At 39.5% G+C, this 24,789-nt stretch overlaps 1 protein-coding gene across 1 annotated transcript in view; it reads right to left on the reverse strand.

Moving 5' to 3' along the window:
• Positions 1–24,789, reverse strand: part of AGBL1 (AGBL carboxypeptidase 1) — a 1,082,464-nt gene that overhangs the window by 492,672 nt on the left and 565,003 nt on the right. The window contains exons 19-20 of the mRNA XM_075557460.1: positions 22,075–22,206; positions 2,117–2,293 (exon numbers count right to left, since the gene is read on the reverse strand). Coding sequence (XP_075413575.1) covers positions 2,117–2,293; positions 22,075–22,206 — 309 coding nt within the window. The remainder of the gene's footprint in view (positions 1–2,116; positions 2,294–22,074; positions 22,207–24,789) is intronic.

The following is a 24,789-nucleotide window of genomic DNA, read 5'->3' on the forward strand; positions in this document are numbered from 1 at the left end:
TGTGCAATGTGTTCAGGATGGAAATTCCCATATTACTTTATAGCTCGCAGGCTTCATTACATAGCTCAACCGAAACCACCAAAACACCAACGTGAAGCTGGCTTCCTTCTCCTGAGATGGACCTTCCCATATGTAAAATTATTCACCATCCCCTTGCTCATCGTCTGCAATCCTGTTCAGTAACACAACAGGGTTTGTAAGGATAGAAAAATAAAGGAAAGGGGAAAACCGATCCATTTGGTAAGGTGTTTCATATAAAGGATGGGATTGCAAAAGCAAAACTCTGTCTGGCGCTGTTAAGTCTCTCTCTAGCCAGTTTTTTCTTTCTTTTTAATTTTCACCCCATGGAGATTCCCTGCTAAGGCCACATGGGAAGTCTCCCAGTGCAAATGCCGAGCGATACGAGATAACCACCACATTGGCCAACCCTCTCCACTCGTAGCCATTCCCAGCAGTCACTGTGAAGGTCCCTTGGAAGAGGGAGAGTTCGTTAAGAGCCTGAAGTGGAGGCATTTAGTCTTCTAACAGCTCTCAAGGACTTACAAGTTTCCAGGTTATTTATCATGAATGGTATTGATACGTATGAGGTTAAAAGCTGTTAGCCTCAATCGGGGCTTGGAGAAGCAAAACCGATGAAAGTTGCCAATCCAATAATTCTGAGGATCGAATGGAATTGACTTTCAGATACTTGCCTAGACCTTTTCCACTCAGAGACATACAGATAGAGAGAGAAGTATACATTTATAGTCATAAAACCATAGAATCACAACATTTGAGACTTACTCTTCTGATCTGATGGGTTTTGAATAGGAAGAGAGTGAACAAATTCTAGATGATCTAGTTCCCGAGTGGATTGGTATACACATTCCCTTTTGGCCTTCAGACACCTTGTGTTGTAGGGAGAACATGCAGCCTTATAATTATCTGAATTTGAATATGAAATGCACAGGTATGTAGAGGTAAATAACTTATAGCACTGCTGTTAAGTGGAATGAAACAATCCTTTGATGTCTTATTTCCTCTCCATTTAATTGAATTATTCCTGTTTTCTAGCTATCGCAATATGGGCAACCAAAGATAAACCCACCCCAATAGCTGGTAAATCCAGGAAAAGTTACTTCAAGCACCTGTTCTTAGGAACCAACTGGCTATTAGAATAAACAGGTCAAAATCAGTGGTTCAGGATCCCTGGATCAAAGAACGATTTGGTAAGGTGGGAGCTTAGACAATGTTCCCCACCTGTCACTCTCTAGCTTCCTTTTAGTAGCTGACAGATTCTACAAGTTTCAGATCATAGACAGGTGCCAAGCATTTTCTGGCTTTTCCAGGAGAGTACCCAAGCCAACACAATGAGCTTTAATATTGGTGAGGTCTAGATATTCCTCATATTGAATAGACATCCCAGGGAGTCATAGTATATCCGCTTGCCTAAAAAATGATGGACGATTCCAGCATATGGGCACTGTCACTGTGTCACTGATTTATGCTGTTCTAGAGGAGGAGGGGAAGGAGAACTAGGACAACTTACACTAGTTACAATCCAGCTGCCTAAGCAGTTCATGCAACTGCAGAGAACTTGGTTTGGAGCTGAGTCCTTTCCTCCAATACTAGAATGTGAATCTCAGGTCTGCTCCTCCTAGAACCTCCCCGCCCCCCTTTCCCATTTCATGCATGTGGACACACAACAAATTCCTCACTGCGCTTTGGTGACAGGAGGATAATACTGAAAACTGTTCATCTAGATCAGCATAGAAGGCAGAGAAACACAATATTAATTGACTGGTAGCGGACTGGTCCACTTGTTTCGATAGGAAAGACGCATACTAGTACGGCGGGGAGGCAGAAGTTCTACAAAACCTAAAGTGCACGGACAACTGATAGAAGAACCAGCTCAGAAGGCATGGAAACTTTGATTCTGGGACTAAAATAGATTATGCTGCAGGTGAAGGTACTTATTGGATAAGTTCCTCTTCAAGCAGAGGAAGCTATGATAGGTGTTTCTAGGAGGCTTTCTTCCCTCTGTGATAGAATGGGAAGGACAGGTGTTCTCATAGGCCTTTCATGAACATGTATTGCTTCTGGACAGAAAGCACGCATGCCCCATTGCCTCACATACCTGATAAGGCCCTTGGCTACAGCCACAATAACTGCTCTCCATGGTGTAGCTTTTGGATACTCCCATCTCTCGCCACACCACAATCCTGGCTGTGGAGGCTCGGGATTTCTCCACAAGGAAACTGCAGCTGCCCATCGTGAAGGCTGGTGCTAGTTTATCAAGGAGTTTGGGGAGAGTCTACAATAAACAAAGAAAACAAACTATAAGGAGTTGTGAGCGAATGTTGACGTGCATCATAAAATAGCTTCTTAAAAACATTCTATGACTATGATTATGCATATGTCTACATCTTCTATTAAATCATATATCAGTCCAAAGTAATGGATATCATCGACTTTTTCATTTTCCAGAAGAGGAAACTGAGTCAAAAAATATCAGGGAGTAAAAATCACCTAAGTTCACACAATGACAATACGACTGGAATGGGATTCAAAATGTGGCCTGTCCAACTCCAAGAACCATGCTCTTTCCACTCCACCTTCTGCAGCGCCGTGGACATCCACTGACTACGCACGCTTGTTGGCCTCATACTGTGTGAGCCAGTGTGGAGGCACATGAAAAGTCAGATTTCACGGAACCGGGATTCATAGAGTGATTCTACCCTATCCCAATGTTTCTTATTCCTCAGGCTAAGCAATAATCATTTATCTCAGAAGGGCACACAAGGTGCTATGGATAATTCTTTGAATATCAATGATTTGTTTTCTAAGAGGACATACTTCATAGAATAGTTTTTAGTGTAGGTATCTGAGCCATAGATCTGAGACTGAGTAATCATAAAATTCCCCAAATCCCATCCTTTCTAGGTTCAAGTATCTCACTTGGGTTTTCCATTGAAAGGCTTTATCTCTGACAACTTACTATCCATTTAAAGAGTGTTAGAGGCACAATAGCAAAGCATTTCACTGGGAACCTGAAGGTTGGTCATACTCCAACCACTTCAAGGGACATAGATGAGGCACTCTTTAAATGTGTCAGTCTGATAGATTTACAGACTGGTAACTCATACAAGACAGCTCTACTCTGTCTTCTAAGGGTCACCATGAGTCAAAATAGACTGGAGAGAAGTGGAATTTTTATCATAGCCATGTCCAATTTCTTACCATCCTTGTACTGGCAGGAAGGAGGCCCTCGCTCACAAAGGTACAGACCCAGCAGAAACAGTGGCTTAAACCCAAAACAAAGTCCTTCACCGTGGAGTTGATCCCAGTTCTTGGCAACTCTGTGTTGTATGGACTAGACCTGCGCTGTGGGTTTGTTCAGTTATTTTTCACTGTGATCATTATAAAAGGAGACTGCCAGATCTTTCTTCCAAAGCACAATGGTGTGTTTGAGGTGTCAGCTTATGATCGATCAGCAGCTGGACTCATTAGCCATCCGCACCCCTCAAGAGCTTTTGAAGCCCCAGAATTTCATGATACCAGCAATAAGAATTTCTTGTGTCAACCCTGACAGAATGAGCACAAACCACCATACAATATGGAAATCTTATGGACTTTAACAGAGAATGATGTTTCAGGCAATTGGATAAACGGTGGGGAGAAGGTTCAGCAGCAAAATAAGTTAGTTGATAATAAATAACAAAGGAATTGTGTTGTTTTTTTTTACTGCAGATTCATTAAATTCTAGAATATTTAGTAAATATAATCATTCTTGTTCTCAACTGTGTTTAATATAACAATCAAATTAATGTAATAATGACTATTATTGCTAATTACAGAATGAACTAGATGTTACATAAAATGTACAGCTGATTGCTATTATTCACAGATTATATATTTCTAAAAGCACCAATTAGCAAAATTTACTTGTAACCCCAAACCAATACTTGCGATATTTTGACATTATTCAAGGATATGTATGTGTGCAAAGTAGCACACACATCGGACACTAATGTCTACTCCAAATTGACACTGAATCATGTAAGTTCCAAAATACTACCACGAAGTCAGTGTCAACTCAGTGACCCTAGGATGCAAGGGAACTTTTTTTGAGAATTTACAAGACTGTAACTCTTTTGGGGAAAAGAAGCCCCATCTTTCTCGCACAGAGAGGTTGGTAGTTTTTGAACTGCTGACCTTGAAGTTAGCGGCGCAATGTGTAATCACTATGCCACCGGGCTCCTAAGGTTGGTCCAGTAGGGGCTAACTGAGTGTTCACGGAGACTTCATAGAGCATGCGTATCATGAAAAACGTGAATTGATTTGTATTACTATCATGAGTAATGGAACTTAATGTGTTCTCTGAGTCCCACTCAGTCTCCAGATATACAGTATTGTTTGAACAAAGAAAACAAAATGCAAGTTTTATCCTCTACAGGAGCCCCTTATTCGATCGTATTATACACATTCTTGTCTCTCTTTGAAACCCCTTTACCCATTCTTATTTTTCAATGTCTAATTGAGTTCATTTATAATTGAACTAAATTGAGTGTAGGGTAAATTCTATTGAAAATATCTTTTAATGTAATTAGTTGATTATTTTCTGTCTCCTCTGTGGCCTAAAATTTCCAGGAGGGCAAGGCTCTATCGATGTCTTTTGCATGGGAATACTGCATATGAAGCTTATAGAAGATTCTCTCTCCATAATTATTTGCAGAAAGAAACAGAATACAAGAGGATGGCCCCCCAAATTTCCCCCAAAAGATCTATATTTATATATACATATACATATAAACAAAGCCACATCATCACCTTTAAAGTCCTCTCCATTACACTTAATACATTCATCAAATCTGTGATCCATCCTTGGAAACATTTTTCAAGCTCAACTGTTTGGATGGTAAAAGCACCTGCATCGTTTTCTTCTCCTCTTCCATGGCGTCAAATCTCTGTCCTCTCATGCCCCTCTTCATTTAAGGAAATGAAAAGAAGTCGCACTTACTGAGGTCATTTGAGAAAGGTGCATGGGGAAAGGAAGGCATGCTGTTTTTTGCCAAAAACTTGCACACTGTGATGGCTGCGTGAGCAGGTGCATGGTCGTGGTGGCCAAATCAGTCCCCCATCTGACACAAATCAGGCCTTTATTGTAGCACACTGCTGTGCAGTCTTTTCAGGACCTCTAAATATAAAGCTTGATCAACAGTCTGACCTGGTGGACGAACTCCAAATGTACTATCCCCCTCACAGCATCATCTTGATCTTTGATTTCATTGGATGGGTTATTTGGGGGTGAGTGGACAATAATGTCTTCCACTGGCTTGACCGATGTTTGCTTTGGGGGTCATAAGAACAGAATCATATCTCCTCACCACCGGTAATGACCTTGGGAAAAAGTCTAGGTCACTTCAGGAGCCATTTTTCCTAAGCATGATGTTTCCACTAGATGTTCTTTATCCTGGAGAGTCAGAACTCAAGGCACAAATTGCTCAGCCACCCTTCTCATTCCCAAATCTTCTGTCAAAATTTAATGAACCAAGCTCCCATAAAGTCCAGATAACTCCCCTGTCTCTTCAATGGTCCATTGTCAGTCTTGGAGCACAGGTGCATGGATTTTGTGCACATTTTCATCTGTTCGGGAAGTTGATGAGTGGCCAGAATGACGTTTGTCATCAATGGACATTTCACCGTTTTTGAAATGAGAAAACCACTCACACGCTTGAGTTTTGCCCCTAACGTTGTCCTTGTAACTGTGTTCATCATCACCGCAGATTTTGCAGCATTTTTCCTAAGCAGGAAAGAAACTTTCACAGCCACACGCTCTTCCCTTGAAACAGAAATCACAAAAATGAGATTCGAGCGAAACTACTTTAACCAAAAAAAAAAATTAACTGTGACCAGAGAGAATCTTCCCAAGCAACACCACTGGGTGCACTAACTCAGAGCAAGTTGCTTCATGCTCTCCTAGTAGGGAAAATGCAAACTACAGAAGCTCCGCCCAGCAGAATTTTTTTTCCTGTTTGGGTGGGAGGTAGGGCTACCCCCTCCTATGCTGGCCTAGACTTTAGTCCAACACTCGCCTGACAGTGCCACCAGGGTTCTAGACACTAGAACACTTCCTAAACAAACAGCCTTATACATATTATGTATACAGACTCCAGCTAAATAATGAGAACAATTGACAATGGATTCATCAATGTTCTACAATGTTCCAAATATTTTAGTCTTATATCCTTTAATAGATCTCTCATTTCTTAAATTAACCTGCTTTGGCCATATGTTATCGCTCTTGTCGACATGATAGCACATTCAAATTAATTGTGTGTATCCTGGAAATCCTTCCTAGCCGTGCTCCCTGCACTGTGACCTGGAGGATGGAGATTTGCAAGGTGAAGTTTGAGTTTGCCCCTATGTCTCCACAGTGACAGTTGCCCATTCATTAAACAATAAGCTCCAAAGCTATGGCATTTAGAGTGAAGTCCTATTCTATCACCTCACTTCCCTCTTAGCTTGCACATAAATTGATCTATTCGGAGTGAGGAATGACCAGTATTTTAAACTAGTGGTTGCCTGGTTGGTTGTTATTGTTGTGTGTGTGTGTGTGTGTGTGTTAATGAATAGGCAATAAATTATTTTGGAGTTCCTGAATAACATATGTTTCCATATACAACTACAAACCAAAAGGTTACCACTTAGAATGTGTAGAGGAATAACTTGGAAGAAAGATGCTAACTGCTGCAAGGTTAGCAGTGCAAAGCCATCAGCTGCTCTTTGGGAGAAAGACTGGGCTTTCCACTCCCATAAAGTGTTACAGTTTTGGAAACTCATAAGGCTACTTCTACTCTGTCCTCGAGGTCACTGTGCGTGTGCATCAACCAGATGGCAGTGAGGCACTTTGTTTATTTTTGTTTGTTTGGAGAGCCGCTCCGCAGGAAAGAGACCTCACAGGCTGTGTTCATCATATTTAAAATAGAACAAAACAATGCCATCGAGTCAATTTCAACTTACAGCAATCCAAAGAGAGTTTCTGAGCCTGTCACTTTCAGAGGGTCCGGAATCCTCATCCTTTTCCACTGGGGGAGTAGATGTATCTAAACCACTGATCTTTTGATTAAAGCATAATGCCTACCTCACAGCACATCCATGTTCTTTTAGCCTAGGTAAATGCATGAGCATCAATACTGTCTTGGAGAGGCCCTGTGAGCCAGAGTCTACTCAATGCCACTCAAACTCGAGGCAGCACCGTTTCACTACAGCACATCAGACTTCCACGGGTCACCTTAAATCTATTGAAATCGATTTGGTTTTCATAATAATTAATTTGCTCCAGTGATTCCCTAAGAGATTCATAGATACAAATGGAAGATGATAGAGAGATAGGGATTTAGATGGATGTGTTGGTGGGTTGGTGGGTGGATGGATGGATGGATGGATGACCAATGGATGGAAAGACAGATAGACACATTAGTTAGATAGCTGTACTTTCCACCTGCTCTGTGCCTTTAGACTTAACTTCAGTTTCCATAGTTTGTAAATTAGAATATATAGCTATTGCATGATTACTAAGTAGTTTATATCCATCAACTTGCTTACACATCACGTATCTTTGAGGTAGATTCTATTATTTATTATTTAATAGATAAATAGAGGTCAGGAAAGTTAAGTAACCTTTCAAATATCACAGAATTCATAAGATCAAGGTCTAGATTCAGATGAGATGAGTTGAAACATTGCACAGTCTACTTACAGATCAGAGTCACAGAGACATGAAGGTATGTAGTGTGTACTATGCACCCAACATATTATGACCATTTGTAGCTTTCATAAACATGTTCCAAGAAAAAAAAATTTTTTTAGACTGTCATTTTCTGCAGGTAGAATTCAGAATGTCTATTGAACCCTCTGTTCAGGAACACAGTCTGCCACTGACACCCGGAGTCCTACAAGGACTCTAACCAGCAGGGGTCAGAGCACAGGTATTTAAAGGCGGGTAGGTCTGAGCCACAGAGACTCGGCCAAGCAGCTCACTTTTCCTTGTCCTTACTGTGCTACTTTTCAGAGGTAGGGGACTTTTTTTTCCTGCTAAAAGTCATTGGATATTTCTAACATCATTTGGGGGACATATAAAATAATTATCTTAAAAATCAGCCTGCTATATTTGGTCAAATGTTTAATTAGCTCACCCCTAATGTGATAGCTGGGACTCCTTTTTGGTGAGTCCTGCGATATTAGCTAGTATTGGTTTCGTGGGCCTTATAGAGCCTGCTAACCAGACATTACCACCGCCACCCCTCCGACTCTGTTAAGTGAGAGAATTAGCATGTCCTTGTTAAGCGCTCTAGTGGCACAATGGTTAAGCACTCAGCCCCAAAACAGGTAGACTTGAAGCAACCTACTGTCTCCACAGGAGAAAGAACTGGAGATCTGATCATTGAAATAGGACAGCAAAGTAAGCCCTATGGGGGGCCGTTCAACTCTATCACAGGGGTCATCATGAGTTGGGCTTGACCTAACGGCATTTAACAACAATGACATTATGCTTGTTACAAGGAATAAATTATTTTTAAAAATACTTACAAGACAGGGTATAATTATTTAGCATGATCCCAACAAAGTCACATTAGAGACTAGCCTAGACCTAGCCTCAGAATGAGTCTCCTGCTTCCACCAAGTCATCACATCTCTTCTGTCCCGGAAAAAATAGCATCAGGTCTACTCTTCCTTGTTGGGGGAAGGGATGATTCTAATTCAACAACTCTAGTTTAAAAGCTTGAACTGAGTTTCAATTCATTTCCTTTCTGCTGATTATGGCCAGCCCTGTCTGCTTTCTTTGCATTACAAGGTGGGCCCTCAGAGACGTGTGGCTGCAAGTGTACTAGATCATCCTTGGCCCAGAACTCATTTCCCGCAAGAGGCCTGTTTACCAAAGCAATGCAAACGCTGTACAGTCTACTTACAGATCTCAGACATCTCCCCCCTTTCCGAGACCTTTAGCATAAAGCAAGATGATGAGTGCAACAGAGGGCAAATATATGAAGTCTGGATCCAGACTACAGAGCTTGACTTATTGAGGTAACCTGGTTTACACTATTATATTCATAAGAGAGAGGTGGTGATAATGGTATTAGCCTCGAGTCAGGTAAATAATACAAAGTACTTAGAACCCTCAATAAAAGGGTGCTGTTGTTATCAGGAATATTACACTGTTTAATCTGGAGTTGGCTGATGAGGCAAGGTTTATAAAGGGGCAATCACTCAGCTTGAATGTTCAACTCTCCAGGGTGCAAAAATAAATAAATGATAGATAGATAAGACATTGTTTGCATTGCATGGTTCTTTTCTTTAAGCTCAGAAACCCCTCTATTTGCCAAGATACAAACAAAGATATACTTTTGTTTTACCCCTCTATTTGTACACTGCAGAGCAGTCTAATCTGTTGTTCTGTTTTTCTCTGAAACACAAGATGCTTTAAGTCAAAACCTTGAAACATAAATGCTGAGCCCAAACAGGCCGATTCCAATCCCAACTTCTGCTAACTATGTAGCCTTACACAATTCCCTTATTTATGGAATAGGATATGTTTAAACGTATACATTTACTAAAAAAAATTGTTTAGTGTCTTCCATATGGGCGTGAAATAGTACGTAAGATTAAAGGATTTGATGCATACAGCATTTAGGATGGGACCTCGTACAGGCTTAGCATTGTGTATTATTTGTAATTATTATCTTTACAGCTCCTCAAAAGTAGAAATTTATTAAGGGGATCAATGCCAGGCACTCTCCAGGCAGTGGTGCAGAAGACTCTATTTCAATTACTCTGTCCTCAATTTACTGTTATCCATGACTGGCAATTAAAATTCTTTGAGGTGCAAGTTTTAATTATTTCAGAACATATGCCATTCAACTCTTCCAGTTTTTCTTGCTCTGCAACTTAAATGGACAATCGTACCATGATATGTGTTCATCTAGCTTAGCTTATCCACCCCGTAGGACTTTGCCTATGCAATTCAGTTGGATATTTTACCCTAGACTTTTTGTGCTAACCAATAATACTTTGAATATTCTAGTTATTATTCTGTTTCTGAATATCTGCCCCTCTCCCTATTATTATTGAAGGTCCTTGCTTTATTCAATCCATTACTTAAATTCTTAGCACAGTGTTTGACAGTCAATAAGTATTTAAAATGTTTACAGAAATAAGTACACATTTCAATGTTGTTAAATGTGTAGAGTTGTGTAACCTTCAACACAATCGACTTTGGAATATTTTCATTAACCCCAAAAGTTGACACATGACCCTTTCCAGACAATTTCTGCCCTCTAAACTCAGATCTGCTTTCTGACTCTCTGGTTTTACTTTGTCAGATATTTCATATGAATTAAACCATATATATAAGGGGATACTCCCTCCCCCCAAAAACCCAAAATATTTTTCAAAGGTATGTACTTAATTGTTTTAACCAAAAACCCATTATCACCTTCAATGAACTCTCAATTACACTTAATGTATTTGTTAATCTGCTGTTCCATTCTTGGAAACATTTTTCAAACTCATCTGGTTGGATGGCTGACAGCACCTCCCTCGTTTTTATTTATTTATTTTTCTTTACCTCTTCTATGTCTTCAAATTGCTGTCCTTTCATGTCCCTCTTCATTCGTAGAAAAAAAAAGTCACATGATGTGAGGTCATGTGAGTAAGGTGCATGGGGACAGAGAGGCATGCTGTTTTTTTGGACAAAGCTGGCACACTGAGATGACTGTGTGACCAGGTGTATTGTTGTGTTGGCAAAACCAGTCCCTCATCTGCCACAAATAATGCCTTTTTGGTAGGACACTATTATGCAATCTTTTCAGAACCTCTAAATAGCTTGATTAACAGTCTGATCTGGTGGAATAAACTCCAAATGCATTAACCCCTTTACATTAAACACACACACACACACACACACACACAAATGAGCATAAGTTATTTTTGTGTTTGTGTATGTGTATAATTTGTTTATTTTTCCTTCTTAGCATAAGGTTTGTGAACATTCATTTGCCTTGTTGTATCAATCAATAGCTCTTTCCTTTTCATTGCTAATTATTTTCTCTATGTAAAAATATACTGTGTGTATATATATACCATTGTCTAGTTCGTGAACATAGTTGATATTTGGATTGTTTGTGAATTTGGGGATATTATATACAAGGCTGTTATGGCCATTCAGTTACAAGTCTGTGTGGATATATGTTTTCCCTACTCATGGAGAGATTCATAGGAATGTAATTGGACCTTTCATGAAATGGAGTTTTCAGCTCATATGATAAAAGTATATTTAAGATTTTAAAAATCTGCCAAAATGTTTTCCACAGTGGCTGTACCATTTTACATTTAAATGAGGATTACAGTTTCTAAACATCCTTTCAGAGCAATTGCACTATTTTCGGTCTTTGTGATTAAACCAATTATAGTGGATAGGTACTATCGTTCCATTGTGGTTAAAATTGCCTAATGAATAATGATGCTCAGTGTCCATTCAGACTCATATTAGCCATTAATATATTATTTTTAGCTGTATGTTCAATCAGTATTTCCACACTCTTTTAAATTAGGTTATTTTCACAATTATTATTGAGTTAGAAGAAATCTTTATGTTTCAGATGCAAATCCTTTATATGATAAATTATTTAAAAATATTTTCTCAGAGACTATAGCTCATAGTTACACCTTTATAATGGTATATTTTGACTTTAAAACTTTAACCTTTTGTTGTCAATTGATTGCCGAGCATGTCAGATTTCCATTCAAAAAGTTATACACATTTTCTTTTATTAATTGACATCCCCATAACATAATATCACATACCCCACTTCTTCCCCGTGTTTTCCATGTTTACTTATCTTTCTTCCATAACTCCTTCTGCCTTATGAACTTTGTTCTTGGACAAATGTCTTTTTCATATCACGAGTCAGATTATTTTAAGAAATGTGTCCTTCTATGGTGTTATTATTTACCTTATAAACCTATCCACTGGTGGGAAATTGGGTCACAGGGGTGAATTCTATTCTATTCATCTGAAAGGTGAATAGGGTCATAGTCTCAGGGGTCCCACCAGTCTCTATCTGACCAGGATGCTTGACTGTTATAATAATTTTTAATTTTGTTCTGACATTTTCAACAAATCTCTCCAGAAACATGTAACATAATCTTGTTCAGAGTAGTCTTTCGTCAGAGATCAGCTATCTGTACTTGGCTTTATTTTGATCTGGTTTCCCAACTCTGTTTCATTGCCTGTGATGGAAATGAGATTCCCCCCTCCTGCTTCTCAGAGGGCTCATTTTAAAAGAAGCAGATGGCAACTACAATGTGTTCTGTTAGCAAGTATCCATAGATGAATCCTGTCAATGTCTTCCTGCAACTTCGTACCCAGAGACTTCTGCAGGAAAAGGTGGTTTGGTGGAAGTTACAGGGCCTATAGCTGAATAATCCACTGCGCCTCAGTGGGTCCAGAGGGGTTCCTTTGGTCTTTGAGAGAAGTTGGGGGCAGTGGATTATTTAATGTGTTTTTTCTCACTAATCACATTAGCTATAGAATGTGGTCCTTGAAGGAGTTCCTGCATTCCCAGAGTACTGGTTGGGGCAGGTTGCTGGTCCCAGAAAATATTTCTATGGTCCCAGAGGCAATCTGGTGTCTGAGTGCATGGTCCAAACAGGAGTTCTTTTCAGCCAGCCCAGGTGTCCTTGGTACTGGACATTCTGCTGACCCAAACAAAAATAAATCATGCACCTGTACACCTGGGAGTGACCTACAGCTGGTAACTCAGCAAGAAGGACCCATCCTAAAAGTCAACCAGTGCATTAAGAGAAGTAGGAGGAAATAGAGGGAGGGCAGGGGCTGGTCTCATTTTTAGCAACCAAGAGGGTGTTAGAAACAGGAAGCAAACAACTTGCTGGTTCTCTGCTACAAGTGTGGTCACTTGGAAATTCCTGAGTGTGTGGGACCTATATCAGATCACTGTCCTGACTGGAATGTAGCTTACTAAATTTCAAAATGGCTGTGCTGTTTGGCAGCTTGGTTGTCATTTGGTTTTGTCATTGTTGCTGAGCCTCTGCTCCTAGGTGATATCTGATCCATTTCTCCATTCCTTCCAAAATAATCACTCAGCTTCCTTTATTTGGTCTGGCAGGTCCTGGTTGGAGAAGCTCTGGGTAGCCTAGCTGTTTAGTCTGTCATCTTTATTAATTTGCTACATTTAAAAAAATGTATCAATATTCTCATTAAATGTGTTCTGGTTGTCCTGTTTCCAGTACTCTAGTATTCCTACCCTCCTGTCCCCATCTTCTCTTCTTTGCTTTGTATTAAATATGGATCTTTTGTATTGAAACTTTATTTTATTTTAGTACGGCACTAATCTATTGGGTACATCCTTCACAAAATAGCAGGGTGCCAGTCTGTTTTTCTGTTACAAGGTGATCTCAGGGGATGGAGTATTTGGGTCTAAGGTTTAAAATCCAACTCAAGGCAATACTCTCTGGGAGTTCTCTGGTTGCAGGTGGTCCAGTTAGTCTGGTCATTTTCAAGAAGTTGGGACCCTTGTTCTGCATTTTGCTCCCATTCTGACTAGGATAATCTAGTGTGCGCTTGGTCAGACCAGTCAGTGGGTTTAGCCAGTCCATCTATTCCTTCTGGTCTCAGGGTACTTGAGGTCAGGGCTCATGAAGATGATCAGTCCTGTGGACTTGACTTTCCTTAGACGTTTGGTCACTCTATGGCTTTTCAGATCCCAGATACTATTCACATCACTAGACAGCAGATCATGAACTTTGTGAGCTGTCTTATGCTAATTGACAGAGTTGTCCCATGAGACTCTGTGGCCAAATTGTGATTTATTCTAATCAATTGCCTTGAAACACTTATCAAAAAAATCAATGAACACTTATCAAAAGAAATCAATTAACAAATTCAAGTGTATTTCGGCTCTCTAAGCAGTCCCTTTAACTCTATTCTGATCCGTTGTACCAATACCCCTCTTTCCTGTTTATTATAGCTTTGGAGTAATTCTTTTTTCATCATTTTATTGGAATATCTTAAAGATATACCAATTCCTAATTCAATTATATCAAGCATAATTGTACAATGGTTGCCACCATCAATTTCTAAACATTTTCTTTCTTCTTTAGCTCCTTGATATCGTCTCCCCCTTTCCCCCTCCCCACCCACCTTACCCCCCAAGAGCATATATATATATATGTGTATGTATATATATATATAATTTTCTGTGTCTTACACCATCCAATATATTCATTGACCTACAATTCTGTTATTAATTCCCCTCGAGTGGATTTACATAGTCATCATTGCCATCAGCTACCCCCCCTCTCCCCACCTTCCCATACCCTCAGGGAATCCTTACTCCCATTACTGTTTCTGAAGGGTTACCTATTGTGGCTTTCATACATCAAATGATCTTAATTATACAAATGAACATACTCATGTCTAACAAGATTAATGAGATAAAACAAGAACCATAATATTGAGGGGAGGAAATATTAAAGAACTAGAGGATCCACGTTTTGAATTCAGATAAATATCCCTCCAACTTTATTCTTCTCTTACAAAGTAATTTTTAGTTATCTAGTTCCTTTGCATTTCCATATACATCTTGTCAGTATCAAGAACAACAACTCAATTTGCTGAGATTTTATAAGTATTGCATTCATCTACAGAACAATTCAGGGAGAATAGCCATGTTACAAATATTGAGTCTTGCAATTCATAAATGATCAATCTCCCCATTTATTGAGACTTTAAAATTTTCGTTCAAATATATTTTTCAGTTTTCAGTATAAACATATTATAATGTTTTGGTTAAGATTATTCTTAATTATGGGACCCTTTTTCTTGCAAATGGAATAGTCCTTGATTTAATTTGAGATATTTTTATTGCTAGTATTTTTGACACATAGTTGTAATAATATGCCTTTCTCTGGTTGAACAAACAATTAAGTCCATGGCTGCTAACTGAAAGAGAAGGAACGGGTGATCTGAGACCTTAAAGATTAAAAATAAGCATACTCTAGGTGGCAGGGATGTTGAGCAATAGTAGCTTTCTTTTTAATATTTTTGTCTAAGAAAGGAATTTTTAAAACGCTTCATTGTTTACTCTCATATGAGTTACAATAATACTTATCAACTATTACACATATAAATAAAATAAATATTGTATGTTATCAAATTGTACAGGTGGCTATTATTAAAATATCAAAATTTTACACATATACTTACCACAATAAAAACGAAATTTAAAATAACGAATGTTTCTTAATTTATCTTTTGGCTTTGGTCAATTTTCTCAGTCCTAAAACAGTTTCTTTTGCCTGTAAAATAGTAATTTTACCTGTTTCATGTTTGTGCTTTACTGAGAGAATTTACTGTTATCTTTATACTTCTACGACTGGAAGTAGTGCCATTAACTGTTGATTTTATTAAATTGAATAACTGCTTGTGAAGTGTATGTGAAATGTTTCTTTTATACAATTCCTCAAGAAAAAAGCAAAACTATGAAACAGGAACAGATTTAGAATTGTTCCAGTTTATAATTTCATATAGCAATTAGCCTCTCAAGTTTCTGATTCACCAGATATACCATAATAATAATATTATTCTAATTTACATAAATCCACCCCCCTTGGTTCTCAGTTTCTCCATCTATAAAATGAGTGGTCATTTTTAATTTTGCAAGATGCAACTGAACTTAGAAAAAAAACATTTTTAGACAGGACTCTGGTGACAAGATAATTATTTCTAGGTCATTGTTCTTGAATTAGAATGTTAGAGATAGGAAGAATTTTGATAAGTCACTCCAACTCAAAGAAGGCTGTTTAGGTTTAAAATAAGAGATGTGTCTAAGACATTACTCACTTTGCCAACCCCATATCTCTTACAGCTTTGCAGGACCTTCATAGATCAACTGTAATGTAACAAACTACTGATGAAATCAAACCACCTCCTTGTACAAAGCAGACCAACAACTGACCTATCCAAATTTGTGACCTACCCAAACAAATGACTATCCAAAATTAAGGGACCACATAGATGTGTAGACTCACTAAGTTTTCAATAATTTTGCTATTAAATAAACTAACGTGAACAATTGTAATCAAGCCAACGATGACTCATGCTATGTCAAATCAAAAGTATGTTCAATAATGGATGTTACAGTAGCTTTACTAGCCTTTCTCCCAATGTACTATTAGATAGACTCAACTGCTGTCTTTGGTTAGCAATGAATCATTTTACCTTTTTTTTCTTTTCTTTCTTTTTCAAATCATTTTATTATGGGCTCATACAATGTTTATCACAATCCACACATACATCAATGTGTCAAGCACATTTATACATTCATTGCACTCCTCATTCTCAAAACATTTGCTCTCCACGCAAGCCTCTGGCATCAGGTCCTCACCTTTTCCCTTCCCTCCCTGCTCCCCCCTTCCTCATGAAGCCTTGATAATTTATAAATTGTTATTTTTATCATATATTTCCATTTCCAACGTCTTCCTTTATCCACTTTTCTGTTGTCTGTCCCCCAGGGAGGAGGTCACATGCAGACCCTTATAATCAGCTTCCCCTTTCCAACCCACCCTCCCTCTACCCTCACAGTATTGCTACTCACACCACTGGACCTGAAGGGAATATCCACCCTGGATTCCCTGCGTTTCCAGTTACAGTATACTGTACCAGTGTACATCCTCTGGTCTAGACATATTTGTAAGGCAGAATTGGGATCATGATAGTGGGGAAGGAGGAAGCATTTAGGAAATAGAGGAAAGCTGTATGTTTCATCATTTCTACCTTGCACCCTGACTGGCTTGTCTCCTCCCCAAGATCCTTCTGCAAGGGGATCTCCCTTGGACTAAAAATGGGCTTTGGGTCTCTACTCTGCACTCCCCTCCTCATTCACTACGATAAGATTTTTGTTCTGATGATGCTTGAGACCTAATCCCTTAGACAGCTCGTGATCTCACAGGCTGGTGTGATTCTTCCATGTGGGTTTTGTTGCTTCTGAGCTAGATGGCTGCTTGTTTACCTTCAAGCCTTTAAGACCCTAGATGCTATATCTTTTGATAGCTGGGCACCATCAGCTTTCTTTGCCACATTTCCTATGTAACCATTTGTCTTCAGCGATAGTATCAGGGAGGTGAGCATACAATGATATGATGTTTTGTTCTTTGATGCCTGATAACTGATCCCTTCAGCACCTTGTGATCACACAGTCTGGTGTGATATCTTTTGATAGCCGGGTGCCATCAGCTTTCTTCACCATATATGCTTATTTGCCTGCTTTGCCTTCAGTAGTTGTGTCGGGATGGTGAGCATCACAGAATGCCAATTAGACAGAAGAAAGTATTCTTGAATTGAGGAAGTATTTGAGGAGAGGCCCAATGTACTTCTGCTACCTTAATAATAAGCCTATAAACATATGCACATAGATCTATTTCCCCATCCTCATAAATATATTTACATATGTACATACCTTTATTTAGACCTCTATATGTGCCCTTTGCCTCCTAGCTCTTTCCTGTATTTCCTTTGACTTTCCCCTTGTCCTACTATCATGCTCAGTCTTCATTTGGGTTTCAGTAATTCCTCTTGGTTGCATTACCCTTGATCAAGTCCTACCAGGCCTCTTACACCATCCTCAACACGGATTTGGATCATCATTTTACCTTTACCATCAAGGAACTTCCGCTATTAGATACTGTGCTTAGCTACATGGACAGATGGAAATCTCTCCTTCAGTCCTGAGGAGCCTGTCACCTCCTAACCTGGCACTTAAATGGGCATCAAAATAGATAGTTTGCATTTGCTCATTAAAAAAAAATGAGTCACACACTAAGTCCAACATGAAGAAGATTGAAAATTCACTGCAAGTTCCTCGTGAATTCACTGTGGTTCCTGTCCTCTGCCCTCCTTCTGAGTCAGCTTTATGTGGAAGGTGTCTGAAAGTCCAGTTTGGCATTATCATTGTCTGTGTGTAAGAAATTATCCATGAGCAAAAGAGAAATTATCCATGAATATGTTGCTCTCTATTATATAAAGAGAGGTCAAAATCATGCTGACATTGTTTTTAACATTGGATAACGCAGATGTTTTCGTTTAAGATGTACCCTTCATAAGAGATCATTTTATCTAGGTCAGCATGATATGCATAGATGAATGGTGTGATTTCCTAAACAGGTTTTCTCAGTAAAGAGGAAGCCGGAACACTGTGGTTTGTGACCCCTCCTCTGGTTGAGCCTTGGGACAAACAGAGTATCAAGGACAAGCTCTTTATTCCACCATACAAGGGTGAGGTGTTTCTGCATTGCAGCAGCAGCCTGGTTTGTGACGGATATGAGGAGAGGGGTGGAAGAAGAGTTGGGATTCTGGGGACGTGTTCCACGGTAAAACAGCAAATGGATCTATTCAGGATCGTAAAGGCTCTACACAAGGAAGGCACTATTCCACGTGTCCCTAGTTGGTGCCAATAGTTAAGAGGTCAACTCTTAACCAAAATGTTGGTGGCTTGATCCTACCCAGAGGAAAAAAGGTCTGGTAATCTGCTTCCACCGGGTCACAACCATACAATCTTGTGAAGTCGAACTTTACTCCGGAATACACGGAATTGCCAGGAGTTGGGATCAATTCTTTGGCTCTTTGACAACTGTTCCTCTTTGTTGTTATTGTTGCTCTTGCTTATGTTTTATACCATAAAGTATAAAATAATATGCTATAACTAAATAATATAACATGATAAAATAATAAATAATACAAAATAATATATTTTTATTGACTTTCTATATTAATTTAAAAGAAGATAGTTTAATGTTTCATCACTTCTTCTACCTCTCCGTGATCCTTGGTAAGCAATCGCTGACTCTCTTTATACTAACTGAAAGCAGTCTACCTTTATTTTTCAACATACTTAAATTCATCTTGTGGGTTGAATTGTCTGCCCAAAATATGTATTGCACTTCCTAACTTCTATGCCTATAGTTATAATCCATTTGGAGAATAGGTTGCCATTCGTATGTCAATGAGGCATGATGAGTAGAAGTATGTGTCTTGTGTTAATCCCTTTGAGGAAAAAAAGAAATTAAACAAGCAAGCAGAGAAATGGAGGTGGAGGAAGAGAGATACACAGGAACAACAGTTCAACCAAGACAAAAATATCCCCCCCAGAGCCCACACAGTATCCTGAATTCAAACTTCTAGCCCTCTAAGCTATGAGAAAATAAATCTGTGTTTGTGAAGGCAGCCCATTTGTCGTATTTCTGCTACAGCACACTAGATACCAACAGCTGTTTCTGTTGGTATAGTGTACGAGTAGTTGAGCACTCACCGCGGGAACCAGAGGAAACAGAATTGGGTTCAGGGGCGCTGCTCTGCTTTTTTACAGACTCCGTGAGCAGAAGAGCATGGACAGCTTGATGTCATCGTGTTATTCATCCATCACATCTATAAGTTCCTCTCATACTCAGTGTCATTTTGGAAACCCATAAATTATATGAAAATTACTCTTTTACAATCCTCATTTTACAGACAACAGAGTGATAGTTTATAGAAGTAATATAACTAACTCATATCCGCACAGTTAAATATTTGTAAAGCAAGGCATTAAAACTAGGTTTTTATGTTCTTTTCTTAAATCATTTCATTGGAGGCTCATACAGTTCTTATCACAACCCATACATAGATCCATTGTGTCAAGCACATTTGTACATTTGTTGCCACAATCATTTTCAAAGCATTTTCTTTTTACTTGACTACTTGGTATCAGCTCCTCATTTTTCCCTCCCTTCCCCAACCTTTCCTCCCTCATGAACCCTTGATAATTTATAAATTATTATTTTTTCATGTCTTACACTTAGCGAGGTCTCCCTTCACCCACTTTTCTGTTGTCCGTCCCCCTGGGAGGGGCTTATATGAAGATCATTGCGATAGGTTCCCCGTTCTCCCACCGCCACCGCCCCCCAACCACCTTCTCCCTACCCTCCTGGTATCATGGTCGTCATTGTTGGTCCTGATGGTTTATCTGTCCTGGATTCCCTGTGTTTCCAGCTCTTATCTGTACCTGTGTACATGCTCTGGTCTAGCCAGATTTGTAAGTAGAATTGCAGTCCTGATAGTGGGGGAGGAAGCACTTAGGAACTAGAGGAACATTGCATGTTTCATTAGTGCTACACTGCACCCTGACTGGCTCATCTCTTCCTTGTGACTCTTCTGTAAGTGGATGTCCAATTGTCTACAGATGGGCTTTGGTTCTCCACTCTGCACTCCCCCTCACATCGGAATGCCAGTTTATTAGAACAAAGTTGGGACAAGAGGAAAGTGAAAGGAAATAGAGGAAAGAGCTAGGAGGCAAAGGGCACTTATAGAGGTCTAAATAAAGACATGTACATATGCAAATATATTCATATATAAGGATGGGGAAATAGATCTATGTGCATATATTTATAGGTTTAGTATTAAGGTAGCAGAAGGACATTGGGCCTCCACTCAAGTACTCCCTCAATGCAAGAATACTTTCTTCTATTAAATTGGCATTCTATGGTGCTCACCTTCCCGATACAACCACTGAAGACAAAGCGGGTGAATAGGTAAATGTGGTGAAGAAAGCTGATGGTGACCGGCTATCCAAAGATATAGCATCTGGGGTCTTAAAAGCTTAAAGGTAAACAAGCAGTCATGTAGCTCAGAAGCAACAAAGCCCACATGGAAGAAACACATCAGCCTGTGTGATCAAGAGGTATCAAAGGGATCAGGTATCAGGCATCATCAGAACAAAAAATCACATCATAGTGATTGAGTGGGGGAGTGCAGAGTGGAGAACCAAAGCCCATTTGTAGGCCACTGGACATCCTCTTACAAAAGGGTCTCGGGGAGGAGATGAGTCAGTCAGGGTGCAAAGTAGCAACAATGAAACACAACTTTCCTCTAGTTCCTAAGTACTTCCTCCTCCCCCACTATCATGATCCCAATTCTACCTTACAAGTCTGGCTAGACCAGAGGTTGTACACTGGTACAGATAGGAACTGGAATGACAGGGGTCCAGGGCAGATGACACCTTCAGGACCAGTGGTGAGAGTGGCGATACTGTGAAGGTAGAGGGAGGGTGGGTTACAAAGGGGGAACTGATTACAAGGATCTACATGTGACCTCCTCCCTGGGGGACGGACAACAGAAAAGTGGGTGAAGGGAGATGTCAGACAGAGGAAGATATGACAAAATAATAATTTATAAATTATTAAGTGTTCATGAGGAAGGGGGAGTGGGGAGGGAGGGAGAAAATGAGGAGCTGATGCCAGGGAATTAGGTGGAGAGCAAATATTTTTGAGAATGATGAGGGCAATGAATGTGCAAAAGTGCTTTACACAATTGATGTATGCATGGATTGTGATGAGTTATATGAGCTCCTAATAAAATGATTAAAAAACAAAAGCAACAAAACCCCAAGTTTTCTCTCTCCAATATTCCTTTGCGGTATTCAAGGGCAATTGAATTGATGCTCATTGGGTCCTTATTCATATCAGCAAACCAAATGTGTTGATATATGTCTCTGATAAGCGAATGACTGAGGGAAAGTTTCTCCAGTAATACATTTCTTCTAGCCTCTACAGGGTGTCGTCAAATTTTCAACCCAAATAGTGGCTTCCAAGGGGATCCTCTGAGTCAGTTAAATTCAAGGCACTACAGTGAGCTAGCTCAGAAAGTTATGACCAACACGACTTACAGAGTCTAAGGGTGAGATCTTGCTAGATTCTCTTACAGGATACATGACAATCATGGGGAATATTATGAAAAGGAATTGTTGGGTTTTGCCCCCACAGAAATGCACCTGCTCAGGAAAGCCAGGCAATAAGACCCTACAAAAATAATGGGAAGTAATCCAAGCCTCTAGCTGCATTTTCATGAATACCCTATGGTTCTAGTCTTAATAAAGTGTATACCATAACCCTATAGTCAAAATAATCAAATGCATATTTAGGGAGCATTTGTGTGAGAGCAACAACATTGACAGAAATGTCTATCATCCATCACAATTGACTTACCCTGTAGCTGACATCCTCCGAGACCGTCATTGTGCTCACAGGGCACTCCGTTTGCCATAAGGTCTCCTTGATGCTACAACCGTAAAGAAACACGTTCTTCTTTTGAGAATGGCCATGGAAATCACAGAAGACCTATAGAAGCCAGACAAAGAAGTGTCTACTTATTTCTGGAGGGGTTAACATGTCTACGTTCTCAGATGGCATCCACGTACTCTGCAGAAACAGTCATGTTCCCATCATGGATGACTTTGGCAAGAGCTATTTTAGTCATCAAGGTCAAGGAACATCAGAGGAGATTTAAGAGTAAACAACATATGATAAAATATGGCAGGCATAGCATTTACATTGTTTGAAAACATGATCACAAATAATTCCCAGATATCCCTGTCTTCTTGTAATGGTTATCAAGAAGGAGAGTCTATTTTGACACGCTCTGAATTTTGATTTAGCCATGTGATTTCCTTTGGTAGGATATAGAGTAAATATCATGTAAGCAGATGTCCAAAGCAACTGTATTTGGGGATTTGCTCTCTTGCTGTTCTTGGGAACCTTGAGACCATCACCATATGACCAAGCCTGGAGTCAATTGTCCGATGATGCCACACACATGGCAAATTCACCGCCATTGATGTAGCATAGCTGGCACTTCCCTAAAGGCCACAGGAAATCATCGAGCTTTGGCCACAGTGGCCAAAATCAAAATAATCACCCAAGTTAACGTGATGATTCTCTGCAGAATCATGAAGAAATACATGTTTTTGTTTAATCCCCTAATATTTGCTGACCAATTAGAACAGTGCAAGATCCAAATTCCACAATAACCTATCCTCTAAGCCTATTTCCTTCCCTGTCATCTACATGCAAAGTATACTAATCCCCTCTCCAAGGAACACACCCCCAAATCCACCCTATTACACTTTCATACTCTTAAATTCATGAATCCATAATAGTTTCTACTTCCTACCTGCCTCCTCCCAACCTCATAAATACGATTTTAAAAATAACTGACCTTGTGCCATCAAAGAACAGTAAATGATTTCTGAACTGATTTAAAATGTTCTACACAGTAACTTCTAGTAAATGTTTATAGCTATTGAAAGATTGCAAGATTTGCCTAGAATTTAGCATGCTGCTTCACAAAACAATTTCATTTTTCCATCATAGCTTTTGTTTGCCATAAAACAATTTTAAAAACAAAACTAACTGTTATTGAATCAATTCTGTTTCATAGTGACCCTATAGGGCAGAGGAGAACAGCTTTTGCGGATATCCGAGATTTTAACTCTTCACCAGAGAAAAAAGCCTCATCTTTCTCCTGTAGAGAGACTGATGGTTTCAAACTCCTGACCTTGCCATTAGCAGCCCAATGTGTAAACATTGCACCAACAGGGTTTGGGGTAAAGAAAAGAGTATGTAATTTATTGATAGAAATGATAAAGGTTTTATTTCTACAATAAAATTATAAAATGTAAAATATCAAAAATATGTACAGAAATGATGGCAGGATTGATGTTGACAAAATGCAAGGAGACTGCCAAAAGTTTTTGGAAACTTCTATTATGTTTTAGTTCCATATTTCTGCATGCACTCTGTAAATCCCCCTCATGAACACATGTAAACTTTAAAACACCATTTAAAACAGCATATGATTATTAAACCCCCAAAAGAGAACTTTGCTAAAATATGTGAAAGATACGTTGAAGAAAACTACATTTCATTTCTGACCAAACAACAATAATGGCAGAGTGAGAACAGAAGGGCTAAGTATCTACATGGAGAAAGGAACAGATACTTTAATTGAAATATTTTTTTCAGTCCTATAATTAGATTCAAACTATGACAACAAATGAAGGGTAGGAAGAACACTTAGCTAAATGGAATAAAAGAGCTGGAAGTTTTAGACGGCATTTTGCACAGAATGAAAGGGGGTGGGAGGAATGTCCTCATTGGGCCATAGGTTGCTTCAAGAGAAGCATAACAAAAACTCACGGCCATCCAACCACTTCTGAATCATAGCAACCCTATAGGACTCAATAGAATTAACCCTGGGCATTTATGAGCCTGTAACTCTTCGTGGGAGCCAAGAGCCCACCTTTCATCGGCAGAGCGGCCGTGGTTTCAAACTGCTGATCAATGAGCAACCGCTACTTCATCAGAGTTCCAAGAGAAATACAGTGAACACATATGAGGCAGACTCCTTCCTATGTACCTCCTCCTCATCAACTTGCAGTTAACAGAGAGCGGTCAAGAATCCTGGTGGTGCAGCGAGTAAGTATTGTGCTGCTAACCCAAAGGTCAGAAGTTTGAACCCATGAGGAAAGAGAGGATTCTCTGCATGGCATTCGAATGGAGAAAATCGTGGCCATCTGGTTCCACATATATTGCAGTCTAGAAAACCCCAGGAGAGTTCTACTCTGTTCTCTGGGTTTTCTATTAGTTGCAATCCACTTGTTAGAAATGGGTGTCAAATCTAAAAAACAAATAAACACAAAACGACCTTCCAGATGCACGGGCCTTGAGGCACCTCTGACTGATGGTGGCCCTAAAGGACAGATTAGAACTGCACCTATTGGTTCTTAAAGCTGCAAACAGTTCTGGAAAAACCTTGGCTTTTTCCATTGGAGCTGCTACTAGGTTTGAACTGGTTGCCTTGTGGTTACTAGTCCAATGCATAAACCTTCACGCCACTGGAATGTGCCATTCTACAACATACTA

Source organism: Tenrec ecaudatus, chromosome 9 (assembly GCF_050624435.1).
Source record: "Tenrec ecaudatus isolate mTenEca1 chromosome 9, mTenEca1.hap1, whole genome shotgun sequence".
In the NCBI taxonomy this organism is placed as follows: Eukaryota; Metazoa; Chordata; class Mammalia; order Afrosoricida; family Tenrecidae; genus Tenrec; species Tenrec ecaudatus.